Raw genomic sequence first — 15000 nt, 5'->3', positions numbered from 1 at the left:
GACCTTTAACCTGGAGCTGATCGCTAGCATGCCGCCAAATTTGAACCCCGGGCGAGGTTTTGACCCTTGCCTCATAGCGCCGTCAGAGGCGGCCGGGGGTGATGAGAATAAAGTGTGGCGCGAGGCCAGGAATAGTTCGGACGTTCAGCATAACAAATAGGTGACGAGTGAGGTCACCACCTTGACAAATACTATCCACGGCGCTGGACTGTCAGAGTGCACATAATACAATTTCACAGTATAAAAAAAGTGAAGAAAACAGTATGTAGAATGTACATATATACATACATATATATCATTTAGAACCGTGTGGTTGGACTAAAAAAAAAACTGGTAGCTTTTTTGTGCTAATAAAGTTGTGTTGCCAGATGCTACATACAGTATGTACATGGATATGAAACATATCTGAGGTGCTCCTACTGCCGAGTCATGCTTTTGTAATGTAGAAGCTTCCTCTTCTTCACCTTGAAGAAATCTGCACACAAGAAAGAAAAAGTAAGTTCTTCTGTTTTTTGTTATTTTTCTGACAAATGCCAGATTTATTTACCCATGATGGTCAACTGTTTGCGCTTCTGCAGCCTGCAGCGCCGCCTTGTGGCCACCTCCAGGTACTCGTCCCCGGATCCGGAAGAGCTGCCGGACTCGTCGGAGCTGTCGCCCGGCGACGCCGAGAACCGCCTCTTCGTCTTCTTCGCCGCCGGCCTCACCGTGCAGCTGTGGTAAAATCTCGGCACATCCTGGCACTTAAGCTCCTCCCACTGCACGCCGGAGCCCGGCGACGGAGCGTCGCTGCGGAAGTCGTAGTTCCACCGCTTGTTGGCCGCGTCCACGCCCGAGTGGAGGAGACGCTGGAAGTCCTGGTGCAGCTGCTGGTGGTCCACGGGGCCGAAGAGGTTCCTCCGCACCGAGCCCACCTTTAACGACGGGGCCTCGATGCTCCCTCGGCACGCCGTCTCTGAGTCAGCGGATGTTGACGTGTCCATCGCCATGTCCCTGGTGAACACACGCAAGGAAAGGTAAGAGCTCTGTTGTACCTCCATGAGGTGTGATCCAGCTTTTTATTAGACCTGCTTGCGGTTTATTGCCACAGCAACACCACATAACGAACATCGCAACACACCTGATTCTCCACCTGCAGGTCAAAGGTGAGCAGCAGGGGTCAGAGGTTACACAGCCAGATAGAAAAAACATGTGGTACACTTGTGAGGAATGCACCCGGCGTTCCCCCGCCGCTACGTGACAAAAGTAATTAGCGCGCAGCTGTTGAGTTTTTGCACCACGCGCTGCGGCTTAACTTTGAGCGTTTTGACATCCCATAATTTTACCATCTTAGAAGACGCCTTCTTGTGAGCTTTAGCTGACACTTTATTATGCAAGCGTGCATAATCGAAATACTCGAAACGGCACAGTACTTGGTGTTTGTAATTATATGACTCATGAAGCATTTGACAGCAGGGCATCCCATAATTCCACTATCCTTTTGTGGGCTTGAGCAGACACTTTATTAGGTACACATGCACATATCGAAATACCAGAAACTACACAATACTTGACCTCTTTTTAATGATTTTATGACACTCATGTAGCATTAGACAGCCCGACATCCCATAATTGTAGCATCTTAGAAGACGCCTTCTTTTGTGGGCTCGAACAGACACTTTATTAGGTAGACATGCACAATCGGAACACTGGAAACGACACAATACTTTGTTTTTTTTGTAATTTTATGACACTCATGTAACATTAGACAGCCCGACATCCCATAATTCTACAATCTTAGAAGACACCTTCTAATGTGGGCTTGAGTAGACACTTTATTAGGTACACATACACAATCGAAATACCAGAAACCACAATACTTAAGTTTGTTTTATTCTAATTTTATGACACTCATGTAGCATTAGACAGCCCGACATCCCATAATTGTACCATCTTAGAAGACACCTTCTAATGTGGGTTTGAGCAGACACTTTATTAGGTACACGTGCACAATCTAAATACCAGAGACTACACAATACTTAACCTTTTTTTTCTAATTTTCTAATTTTATGACACTCATGTAGCATTAGACAGCCCGACATCCCATAATTCTACAATCTTAGAAGACACCTTCTAATGTGGGCTTGAGTAGACACTTTATTAGGTACACATGCACAATCGAAATACCAGAAACCACAATACTTAAGTTTGTTTTATTCTAATTTTATGACGCTCATGTAGCATTAGACAGCCCGACATCCCATAATTGTACCATCTTAGAAGACGCCTTCTTTTGTGGGCTCGAACAGACACATTATTAGGTACACATGCACAATCGAAACACTGGAAACGACACAATACTTTTGTTTTTTTTGTAGTTTTATGACGCTCATGTAGCATTAGACAGCCCGACATCCCATAATTCTACAATCTTGGAACACACCTTCTAATGTGGGCTTGAGTAGACACTTTATTAGGTACACATACACAATCGAAAAACCAGAAACCACAATACTTAAGTTTGTTTTATTCTAATTTTATGACACTCATGTAGCATTAGACAGCCCGACATCCCATAATTCTACAATCTTAGAAGACACCTTCTAATGTGGGCTTGAGCAGACACTTTATTAGGTACACATGCACAATCGAAATACCAGAAACTACACAATACTTAACCTATTTTTAATGATTTTATGACACTCATGTAGCATTAGACAGCCCGACATCCCATAATTCTACAATCTTAGAAGACACCTTCTAATGTGGGCTTGAGTAGACACTTTATTAGGTACACATACACAATCGAAATACCAGAAACCACAATACTTAAGTTTGTTTTATTCTAATTTTATGACACTCATGTAGCATTAGACAGCCCGACATCCCATAATTGTACCATCTTAGAAGACACCTTCTAATGTGGGCTTGAGCAGACACTTTATTAGGTACACGTGCACAATCTAAATACCAGAGACTACACAATACTTAACCTTTTTTTTCTAATTTTCTAATTTTATGACACTCATGTAGCATTAGACAGCCCGACATCCCATAATTCTACAATCTTAGAAGACACCTTCTAATGTGGGCTTGAGCAGACACTTTATTAGGTACACGTGCACAATCTAAATACCAGAGACTACACAATACTTAGACACATACACAATCGAAATACCAGAAACCACAATACTTAAGTTTGTTTTATTCTAATTTTATGACACTCATGTAGCATTAGACAGCCCGACATCCCATAATTGTACCATCTTAGAAGACACCTTCTAATGTGGGCTTGAGCAGACACTTTATTAGGTACACATGCACAATCGAAATACCAGAAACCACAATACTTAGGGTTTTTTTTTTCTTTTTCTAATTTTATGACACTCATGTAGCATTAGACAGCCCGACATCCCATAATTCTACAATCTTGGAACACACCTTCTAATGTGGGCTTGAGCAGACACTTTATTAGGTACACATGCACAATCTAAATACCAGAGACTACACAATACTTAACCTTTTTTTTTTTTTTTCTAATTTTATGACGCTCATGTAGCATTAGACAGCCCGACATCCCATAATTGTACCATCTTAGAAGACGCCTTCTTTTGTGGGCTCGAACAGACACATTATTAGGTACACATGCACAATCGGAACACTGGAAACAACACAATACTTTGTTTTTTTTGTAATTTTATGACGCTCATGTAGCATTAGACAGCCCGACATCCCATAATTCTACAATCTTGGAACACACCTTCTAATGTGGGCTTGAGTAGACACTTTATTAGGTACACGTGCACAATCTAAATACCAGAGACTACACAATACTTAACCTTTTTTTTCTAATTTTCTAATTTTATGACGCTCATGTAGCATTAGACAGCCCGACATCCCATAATTCTACAATCTTAGAAGACACCTTCTAATGTGGCCTTGAGCAGACACTTTATTAGGTACACATGCACAATCGAAATACCAGAAATGACACAATACTTTGTTTTCTTTGGTAATTTTATGTTTCCATGTTGCATTTGACAGCATGACATCCCATAATTCTTCAATTTAGGACGACGCCTTCTTATGTAGGCTTGAGCAGACTTTTTATTAGGTACATGTGCACAGTCGAAAACACAGAAAATGACACAATGCCTTTTTTCCCCTAACTTACTAATGTTATGACACATGTAGCGTCACACAGCACGACATCCCATAATTGTACCATCTTCGAAGGTAACAGACACTTTATTAGGTACACTACTTAAAGTGTTTTCCCCTGACGCTATGACTTTCATGTCGCATTAGACAACAGGACATCCCATAATTTTACCATCTTAGAATACGCCTTGTCGTGACCCCTTCAGCAGACACTTTATTAGGTACACATGCACAATCGAAACACTGTCAACAAAGGAATATAATTTTGTGGGTTTTTTTAATAATATGATTGCATTTGATAATTTATTGAGGGTTGAGACTCTGCATTACTATCTTTGTTAAAGCAGCATATTTCCAAAATGTTGCTAGGTTTACCTAATAAAGTGGTGTTCATATAATGCCACTACCGAATGATGTCCATTGGTAGACAAAAGACGGTGACTCCGCCATTGTGAGCTCACTAATTGCTTGCTGACACGGCGCATAATCCTAAATTGAATTTGCATCTAATCTAAATCATCTCAGATTAATTGATGGGTTACCAAGGGAGGGCAGGGGGGCTCATCAGATTATTAATGACTCCCGTGGTGATTTAATTAGGACTGTCTGTCTGACTGTGGGATATAATTAACAATAAAAAAACACACACACCAACATCGCTGCTGCTTCATGTAATCCAGTGATTCTCAAACTGTGCTATGAATCCCTTGATTAAAGTATGTTGTTTATTATATTCAAACACGGTGTTACAATACATTACGGTGGCCAAACGTGTTAAATAAAACCTCTGCCTTGTTTTCATGACTACTTAAGCCACGGGTGTCCAGACTTTTTCCACCGAGGGCCGCACACGGAAAAATTAAAGCATGTGGGGGCCATTTTGATATTTTTCATTTTCAAGCCATAACAAAATATATGCATTTTTTATTTATTTTACCTTTAGGGGTCCCAGGGACCATAAAGGGTCTCAGTCATTAAAATGTTAAAAATAAGTCAGATTATTTTTTTATTATTATTATTTAACACTTACAGTAAATCTCTATATCAACGTCAAGTTGATATAAAGTAATACAAATTGAAAAAAATGTTTTATGGCTTTTCTGTCCAAAACAACTTAGTTTTTTTTTATAGTAAAACCGAAATATGCAGTATTTAGTAATTAGAGCCCTAAAAGATCGATAATGCAGGACACCATTGATTTTAATTCTTTCATATTTTTAAGTAATCACAGTGAAAAGATAAATAAAAAATCACTAAATATATTTGGGATCCAAAAGGTGCCCCACTCATAAAGTGATACATTTTTATTAGGTTTTTCTTTTACTTTCAACACTTAAGTTACAAGATCAACTTCAGGGGCCGTACTTATCAAGCTTCTTAGAATTACTCCTAAGAAGTCTGCTAAGAGTTGTCTTAAGAGTAAATAAATTCTTCGCTGAAAGCTGCACTTAAAAGTTAGTTATCAAGCGTCTTACTCACACTTTCAGCGAAGTGTAGGACTGAATCTTAAGTGTCACACTCAGAGCTGAATTACGACATTACTATGTGCCGTAAACGCAATTTTAGGTGACGTCATTTCTGTGTCCATAGAAATGACCAATCACGGAAGGGAATCCCTTGTCTAAGAATAAAGAAATATCTTGGAAATATTTAAGTGGACAATGGGAGTGTATATTTTGACAATAAACTACAAAATAATACAAAACAAGCACTCACGCTACCGCTCCCTCTCTTCTCTCGCCCACACACTCACTGACGTCACTCACCTCACGGCCACACACATACGCTACTGTCATAACATTTTCTTTCCAATTCATTAATTAGGCAACTCATTTGAAACTGGTGTGGGTGGCTCTATATATACTAGCCCACTGCAGACACATGCAGAAATCAACAAGGAATCGAAAAGTATTAAATCTGTGACAAAAATAATATCCGCTCTGTCTAAACGATACCGTTTGATCAGCTGCTCGTCATCAAAAAAACAACAACATTGTTCCGTTCCATGAACGTTCGCGCACGTCTCTCTCGCCTCAGTGCCATCCCCTGCTGGCAACTCCTAACCACTTAAGACACCTCTGAAGGTCTCTTAAATATCGTGGAGAGTAGGAGTGATTCTTAGACTTAAGAACGTTGATAAAAAGCTTTTATTCTTAAGTTTGAGAGTAGGACTAAATTTCGCAAATTCTCAGGACTTAAGTGTAAAATGGCACTCTAAGAAGCTTGATAAGTACGGCCCCAGATATATCTGTCGATTTTATGCTGGAACTATTATTTTGTTTGTTTTGTTTTATTTGGCTATTTTTAAGACCCTTCTTAAAACCCATTTTTATTCACTGGCTTTTAACCCAGCATGAGACTCTAAACTGTTTTTAACTTTTAACTTTTTTAACTGCTTTTTATCTAACAAAATTGTTCTTAGGGTAATTTTGTATTTGCTTTTTTAATGTGTATTTTACTTCTGTTTTAAATTTTATTTTTTAGTCTGTCCTTTGCCTTTATTTCTTTGTGGTGTACAGCCCTTTGTTTTTTAACTGTGGTTGTTTTTAAAGGGCTTTATAAATAAAGTTGGTATGGTATGCGCTTTTGTCAAATAAACCTTTGATGTTTTTAAATGGCTACTACACAATTTATGCAATATTTACCACATAAAACATTTTAAAGTGAAATATTTGAAGTAATTGGAGCCCTGAAAATAATTCATTATAACATGGATTTTTTGTCATTATTTTTTTTTGAGCAATGGCAAAAAAAAGAAAAATGAAGAAAGACAAAAGAAAAAAAAACAGCCTGCATGGCAGCTTTTGTGTCAACATTGCAACTTTTTCTCGTTAGATTTCACCTCATTCCACTTTTTTTTAATGTTCTTTTTTATTTTTACAATAGTATTTCCAGAATGTGTGGCGGGCCGGTAAACAATTAGCTGCCGGCCGCGAATGGCCCCCGGGCCGCACTTTGGACGCCCCTGACTTAGGCCTACTACGCTACTGTATTTTAATGTTAGTCATTCTGGTGGAACTTTCAGAGCCAAGTTTTTTCTGAGGTGGTGCTTAGTGAAAAAAAAATAAAAAAGTTTGAGAACCACTGATCTAATCAAAACCAGACATAAAAAAGGACAATGTTTTTAAACTAAAAAGTGTCAAAAAGGACGAAAACTGACACTTTTTAACAAATTGTTTGTGTCCAAGTACTTGTTAAATAGGTATTAAATTGAGGTTATTGCATTAGTGGGCTGCGGCAGAGAAAGTTTTTACGTAACAACCGAAGTGGGCGCGGTGTGCTGATGTAGTTACTGCGCGGCACCTATTTTTTAAACATTTAACCATGTTTAAAAGTCTTTATCAGCCTTTATAAACTGTTATAAACAAAACCAGCATGACGAGAAGTGCGGTTTTGGTAGTGGAAGTTGATGACGTACTTATTTGGCAAGAGGATGTAGGTTAATGAGATGCGACACAAAAACAACCCGCAAGTTGTCAAAGCTCTTAACGGTACAAATAGCATCCCGTTATTCCAAAAGCCGAACCATTTGTACGTTTATGCTTGACAACGAGTGGGAAAAGTAGCTTAATTCTGGAAAAACTTACCATTAGCGTCAGTAAGTTGTCAAAATTCCGGACTTTGTTTTTGCAAGCAAAGTGCGCACCGGCCAAGAGGAAAGAGATGTGTTCGCGACGGCCTCGGACAAAAACAATGTCGCGTCGAACTGTGGAAGGTACAACTCGCGTAGCGTGTTCCCGTCCTTTGCACTTGTTTGTTATAAACCTGAGGAGCGTATTGAGGGGTGCTGGCGTCGTTTAATGGTTTGGGTCGTCCCACGAGTGACGTCAGTCACGTGGTTGCCATCAAACCAGTCATTGTATGGCTTGACGGTAAACAACACTGAAAAGGCCCTAATGCCCCTGAACGCAACCTGACTTCTGGGAAACAATTGTGCCGCACTTGTACCAAATACGCAAATAAGAGTTTTCAGTGGGTATAAAAAATAGCTTCTTACCCTAATATCATGTTGAAAATGGTTTAGTAGCGCACTGCTCCAGTACGTGTTGCTCTCTTCCCTCTGCTGCATTGAGTGGAATGATTGCTGGGTGCAAAATAGGTCAAAAGAAAGTTGTCAGGGCCCGCCATTTCCCAGCTCCCTGAATGTGACACACATTCTCCTGTTGGCTTTGCATCAACTTTTTTTTTTTTCTGGCACCCTGCCCACATCCTCAAGTCACGTTGAACTGCAACGTGACTGCTCAGATGACCCACTTTGCACATTCCCACTACAGTACAGTATAGGCACATACTGTACTATGTAGGGTGTGTGTGTGTGTGTGTGTGTGTGTGTGTGTGTGTGTGTGTGTGTGTGTGTGTGTGTTCGCGCGCTTTTTGCAGCAAAAAAGTGAGCTTTTTGACCTCAGCAAGTGACCCGCGTGTAATTGATGAAATCATACGGAAAATTAAATTAGATTACTTTAATCACCCAGATCCAATACATGGGACTTTATCGAGTATTTTCCTGGAACACACTTATTTTGGTGCATGTTGGCAAATTCAACCATAAACTAAATGTTTAAGATACACTACCGTTCAAAAGTTTGGGGTCACAATGAAATGTCCTTATTTTTGAAGGAAAAGCACTACTTTTCATTGAAGATAACTTTAAACTAGTCTTAACTTTAAAGAAATACACTCTATACATTGCTAATGTGGTAAATGACTATTCTAGCTGCAAATGTCTGGTTTTTGGTGCAATATCTACATAGGTGTATAGAGGCCCATTTCCAGCAACTATCACTCCAGTGTTCTAATGGTACAATGTGTTTGCTCATTGGCTCAGAAGGCTAATTGATGATTAGAAAACCCTTGTGCAATCATGTTCACACATCTGAAAACACTTTAGCTTGTTACAGAAGCTACAAAACTGACCTTCCTTTGAGCAGATTGAGTTTCTGGAGCATCACATTTGTGGGTTCAATTAAACGCTCAAAATGGCCAGAAAAAGAGAACTTTCATCTGAAACTCGACAGTCTATTCTTGTTCTTAGAAATGAAGGCTATTCCACAAAATTGTTTGGGTGACCCCAAACTTTTGAACGGTAGTGTGTATAACGGAAACAGCTATTTTGGTGTCATTTTGCCAACATTTGTGCAAACTTTAGGCCACAGGGGTCAAACTCAAGGCCCGGGGGGCCAGATCTGGCCCGCCACATCAATTTGTGTGGCCCCCAAAAGGGTGGAAATAATATGTGTTAATAAAGTACCTTATCTTTTCTTAATGAATGTATTACAAAAATAAATGTACTGTGTGCAATGACATATATTTACATCAGGGGTCACCAACCTTTTTGAAAGCAAGAGCTACTTCTTGGGTAGTGATTAATGCGAAGGGCTACCAGTTTGATACACACTTAAATAAATTGCCAGAAATAGCCAATTTGCTCAATTTACCTTTAACTGTATGTTATTATTAATAATTAATGATATTTACACTTAATTGAACGGTTTAAAAGAGGAGAAAACACGAAAAAAATGACAATTAAATTTTTAAACATAGTTTATCTTCAATTTCGACTCTTTAAAATTCAAAATTCAACGGAAAAAAAGAAGAGAAAAAGTAGCTAATTCGAATCTTTTTGAAAAAAATTTAAAAAATGAATTTATGGAACATCATTAGTAATTTTTCCTGATTAAGATTACTTTTAGAATTTTGATGACATGTTTTGAATAGGTTAAAATCCAATTTACACTTTGTTAGAATATATAACAAATTGGACCAAGCTATATTTCTAACAAAGACAAATCATTATTTCTTCTAGATTTTCCAGAACAAAAATTTTAAAAGAAATTCAAAAGACTTTGAAATAAGATTCAAATTTGATTCTACAGATTTTCTAGAATATTTTTTTTGAATTTTAATCATAATAAGTTTGAAGAAATATTTCACAAATATTCTTCGTCGAAAAAACAGAAGCTAAAATGAAGAATTAAATTAAAATGTATTTATTATTCTTTACAACAACAAAAATAAATTCACTTGAACATTGATTTAAATTGTCAGGAAAGAAGAGGAAGGAATTTAAAAGGTAAAAAGGTATATGTGTTTAAAAATCCTAAAATCATTTTTAAGGTTGTATTTTTTCTCTAAAATTGTCTTTCTGAAAGTTTTAAGAAGCAAAGTAAAAAAAAATATGAATTTATTTAAACAAGTGAAGACCAAGTCTTTCAAATATTTTCTTGGATTTTCAAATTCTATTTCAGTTTTGTCTCTCTTAGAATTAAAAATGTCGGGCAAAGCGAGACCAGCTTGCTAGTAAATAAATACAATTTAAAAAATAGAGGCAGCTCACTGGTAAGTGCTGCTATTTGAGCTATTTTTAGAACAGGCCAGCGGGCTACTCATCTGGTCCTTACGGGCTACCTGGTGCCCGCGGGCACTGCGTTGGTGACCCCTGATTTACATCATCTCTAATAATAAAAGTAAATATTATATCATCATACATTTCAAAACAATGTTTTTAATATCTGTTTGACTCATGATTTCAATCTAACAAATTGTTCATGCAAACATTTTACAGTAAAAATTTTTACAGTAAAATCCACTTTCGTACCGTTATTCAACATAGAATAATGATTCACTATAAAAACACAACAACCGTAGATCTTATAGTAGAGATGTCCGATAATGGCTTTTTTGCCGATATCCGATATTCCGATGTTGTCCAACTCTTAATTACCGATTCCGATATCAACCGATACCTATATACACAGTCGTGGAATTAACACATTATTATGCCTAATTTTGTTGTGATGCCCTGCTGGATGCATCAAACAATGCAACAAGGTTTCCCAAAATAAATCAACTCAAGTTATGGGAAAAAATGCCAACATGGCACTGCCATATTTATTATTGAAGTCACAAAGTGCATTATTTTTTTTTAACATGCCTCAAAACAGCAGCTTGGAATTTGGGACATGCTCTCCCTGAGAGAGCTTGGGGAGGTTGAGGTGGGCGGGGTTGGGGAGGGGGCGGGGTTAAGGTGTATATAGCGAGGGGTGTATATTGTAGCGTCCCGGAAGAGTTAATGCTGCAAGGGGTTCTGGGTATTTGTTCTGTTGTGTTTATGTTGTGTTACGGTGCGGATGTTCTCCCGAAATGTGTTGGTCATTCTTGTTTGGTGTGGGTTCACAGTGTGACGCATATTTGTAACAGTGTTAAAGTTGTTTATACGGCTACCCTTCAGTGTGACCTGTATGGCTGTTGACCAAGCATGCCTTGCATTCACTTGTGTGTGTAAAAAGCCGTAGATATTATGTGACTGGGCCGGCACGCAAAGGCAGTGCCTTCAAGGTTTAGTGGCGCTCTGTACTTCTCTCTATGTCCGCGTTTTAAAAAGTCATAAATTGTACTTTTTGAAACCTATTTTGATAATTTCCGATATTACATTTTAAAGCATTTATCGTCCGATAATATCTGCAGTCCGATATTATCGGACATCCCTATTTCATAGTATAAAAAACTAGCATGGTTTTTTCCCGTAAAAAACATAGTGGTGACATTTTTTCATTCCATTTATTTATTTCATATGCTGTAAAAAAACTAAACAAAAAACCTGCAAATATTACGGTAACATTGTGGCGATTGAGTTGCCAGTTTTTAACAGTACAATGTAAAGATTTTGTTTTGTACAGCGTACGTAAAAAAAGACATAAAAAATAAAATACATAGACAATAATACACATGCTTTATATATATTCATACTGTATATTATTCACTGTTCTGAGAGCAACCATAACTGCGATGTGGCCCTCAATGAAAACGAGTTTGACACGCCTGCCTTAGGCCATGGGTGTACAAACTTTTTCCACTGGTGACCCCACACTGAAAAATTAAAGCATGCATAGGCCATTTTGATTTGTCATTTCAAAACCAATACAATATAATATATACACTTTTTAACCGTTAGGGCTCCCCTTAAGTTTAGTCCCGGGGGACCAGTATGGATTTCAGTCATAAAAATATTACAAATAAGTCTTTTTTTTTTCTTTTTTCTTTTCAACACAATATCAATTTAATGTTAAAACAAAATATGCACTTTATTCCCCCAATGTTTAAAGCGGAATACATTTGATGTGACTTAATTGGAGCCTTAAATAGGTTAATAGTTCATAACATTGATTTTAAGTGTTGAACATAAGTCACACATTTTTTTTCACTTTTAAACGCTTAAGTCTCTAGAGATCAACTTCAGATGTATCAGTCGAATCTAAGTGTTTATTTTTGTTTTATGCCTTTTTTTTTTGTCAAAGAAAACTTAGTTTTTTGTATGGCAAACACTCACAATATGCAATATTTTAACCCCAACAAATATTTCAAAGTGGAAATTTGGATTTGAAGTCATTGTAACCTTGACTAAGTCAATGTAAATTACTTATTTAAAATACAGGACAAAAAATAACCTACACACGTAAACATGCTGCTTGTATCAGAGATGTTATATGCAAGCAGGTATAATCCAATACTTATTATTAACCGTATATTTACATGTTCATGGTTTAATAGTATTGTTGATCTTCTGTATATCCTTCCAGTCAGGGTTTTTTTTTATTTAGTTTCTATCTGCATTTGAGACTGATGCTATCACGTTAGCCCCGTAGCTAAGTTAGCTTCTATTTTTTTAGCTTCGCCAAGCTGAAAATTATTAACCGTGTATTTACATGTTCATGGTTTAATAGTATTGTTGATCTTCTGTCTATCCTTCCAGTCAGGGTTTTTTTTAATTTAGTTTCTATCTGCATTTGAGCCTGCTATCACGTTAGCTCTGAGCTAAGTTAGCTTTTATTTTTTTAGCTTCGCCAAGCTGAAAATTATTAACCGTGTATTTACATGTTCATGGTTTAATAGTATTGTTGATCTTCTGTCTATCCTTCCAGTCAGGGTTTTTTTTTGTTTAGTTTCTATCTGCATTTGAGACTGATGCTATCACGTTAGCCCCGTAGCTAAGTTAGCTTCTATTTTTTTAGCTTCGCCAAGCTGAAAATTATTAACCGTGTATTTACATGTTCATGGTTTAATAGTATTGTTGATCTTCTGTCTATCCTTCCAGTCAGGGTTTTTTTTAAATTTAGTTTCTATCTGCATTTGAGACTGATGCTATCACGTTAGCCCCATAGCTAAGTTAGCTTCTATTTTTTTTAGCTTCGCCAAGCTGAGTATTATTAATCGTGTATTTACATGTTCATGGTTTAATAGTATTGTTGATCTTCTGTCTATCCTTCCAGTCAGGGTTTTTTTTAATTTAGTTTCTATCTGCATTTGAGACTGATGCTATCACGTTAGCCCCGTAGCTAAGTTAGCTTCTATTTTTTTAGCTTCGCCAAGCTGAAAATTATTAACCGTGTATTTACATGTTCATGGTTTAATAGTATTGTTGATCTTCTGTCTATCCTACCAGTCAGGGTTTTTTTAATTTAGTTTCTATCTGCATTTGAGCCTGATGCTATCACGTTAGCTCTGAGCTAAGTTAGCTTCTATTTTTTTAGCTTCGCCAAGCTGAAAATTATTAACCGTGTATTTACATGTTCATGGTTTAATAGTATTGTTGATCTTCTGTCTATCCTTCCAGTCAGGGTTTTTTTTTAATCTAGTTTCTATCTGCATTTGAGCCTGATGCTATCACGTTAGCTCTGAGCTAAGTTAGCTTCTATTTTTTTAGCTTCGCCAAGCTGAAAATTATTAACCGTGTATTTACATGTTCATGGTTTAATAGTATTGTTGATCTTCTGTCTATCCTTCCAGTCAGGGTTTTTTTTAATTTAGTTTCTATCTGCATTTGAGCCTGCTATCACGTTAGCTCTGAGCTAAGTTAGCTTCTATTTTTTTTAGCTTCGCCAAGCTGAAAATTATTAACCGTGTATTTACATGTTCAGTCACTGTGAATGTCCATTTTGCGTTCTGGACTCTCATTTTCAAGAGGATATAGTATCTGAGGTGGTTTAAAATACAAATCCGTGATCCACAATAGAAAAAGGAGAAAGTGTGGAATCCAATGAGCCAGCTTGTACCTAAGTTACGGTCAGAGCGGAAAAAGATACACCCCGCACTACACTCTAGTCCTTCACTCTAAAGTTCCTCATCCACGAATCTTTCATCTTTTCGCTCAAATTAATGGGGTAATCGTCGCTTTCTCGGTCCGAATGTCTCTCGCTCCATTGTAAACAAAGCAGAATTGTGAGGAATCCTTTGTCTTGTGACGTCACGCTACTTCCGGTAGGGGGAAGGGTTGTTTTTTATCAGATACCAAAAGTTGCGATCTTTATCGTCGTTGTTCTATACCAGGGGTCGGCAACCCGCGGCTCTAGAGCCGCTTGCGGCTCTTTAGCGCCGCCCTAGTGGCTCTCTGGAGATTTTTCAAAAATGTATGAAAAATGGAAAAAGATGAGGGGAAAAAATATATATTTTTTGTTTTAATATGGTTACTGTAGGAGGACAAACATGACACAAACCTCCCTAATTGTTATAAAGCACACTGTTTGTATTAAACATGCTTCACTGATTCGAGTATTTGGCGAGCGCCGTTTTGTCCTACTAATTTTGGCGGTCCTTGAACTCACCTTAGTTTGTTTACAATGTATAACTTTCTCCGACTTTCTAGGACGTGTTTTATGCCACTTCTTTTTCCGTCTCATTTTGTCCGCCAAACTTTTAATGTTGTGCGTGAATACACAAAGGTGAGTTTTGTTGATGTTATTGACTTGTGTGGAGTGCTAATCAGACATATTTGGTCACTGCATGACTGCAAGCTAATCGATGCTAACATGCTATTTAGGCTAGCTATATGTACATATTGCATCATTAAGCCTCATTTGTAGCTAT

The 15000-nt window shown here is 37.6% G+C and overlaps 1 protein-coding gene and 1 long non-coding RNA gene across 2 annotated transcripts in view; one reads left to right on the top strand and one right to left on the bottom strand.

The window, feature by feature from the left end:
* LOC133661351 (cyclin-dependent kinase inhibitor 1B-like) overlaps positions 1-7985 on the bottom strand; it is an 8244-nt gene extending 259 nt beyond the window's left edge. Inside the window, exons 1-3 of the mRNA XM_062064506.1 lie at positions 7728-7985; positions 548-993; positions 1-475 (exon numbers count right to left, since the gene is read on the bottom strand). The exon at positions 1-475 is cut by the window's left edge and continues 259 nt beyond it. Of these exons, the coding sequence (XP_061920490.1) occupies positions 417-475; positions 548-989 (501 nt within the window). The 5' untranslated portion in view covers positions 990-993; positions 7728-7985 and the 3' untranslated portion in view covers positions 1-416. The remainder of the gene's footprint in view (positions 476-547; positions 994-7727) is intronic.
* Positions 594-15000, top strand: part of LOC133661353 (uncharacterized) — a 37345-nt gene continuing 22938 nt past the window's right edge. The window contains exon 1 of the long non-coding RNA XR_009827921.1: positions 594-1016. This is a non-coding gene — a long non-coding RNA (uncharacterized LOC133661353). The remainder of the gene's footprint in view (positions 1017-15000) is intronic.

This window comes from Entelurus aequoreus, linkage group LG12 (assembly GCF_033978785.1).
Source record: "Entelurus aequoreus isolate RoL-2023_Sb linkage group LG12, RoL_Eaeq_v1.1, whole genome shotgun sequence".
Classification (NCBI taxonomy): domain Eukaryota; kingdom Metazoa; phylum Chordata; class Actinopteri; order Syngnathiformes; family Syngnathidae; genus Entelurus; species Entelurus aequoreus.
This window is presented reverse-complemented; position numbering and strand designations above follow the sequence as displayed.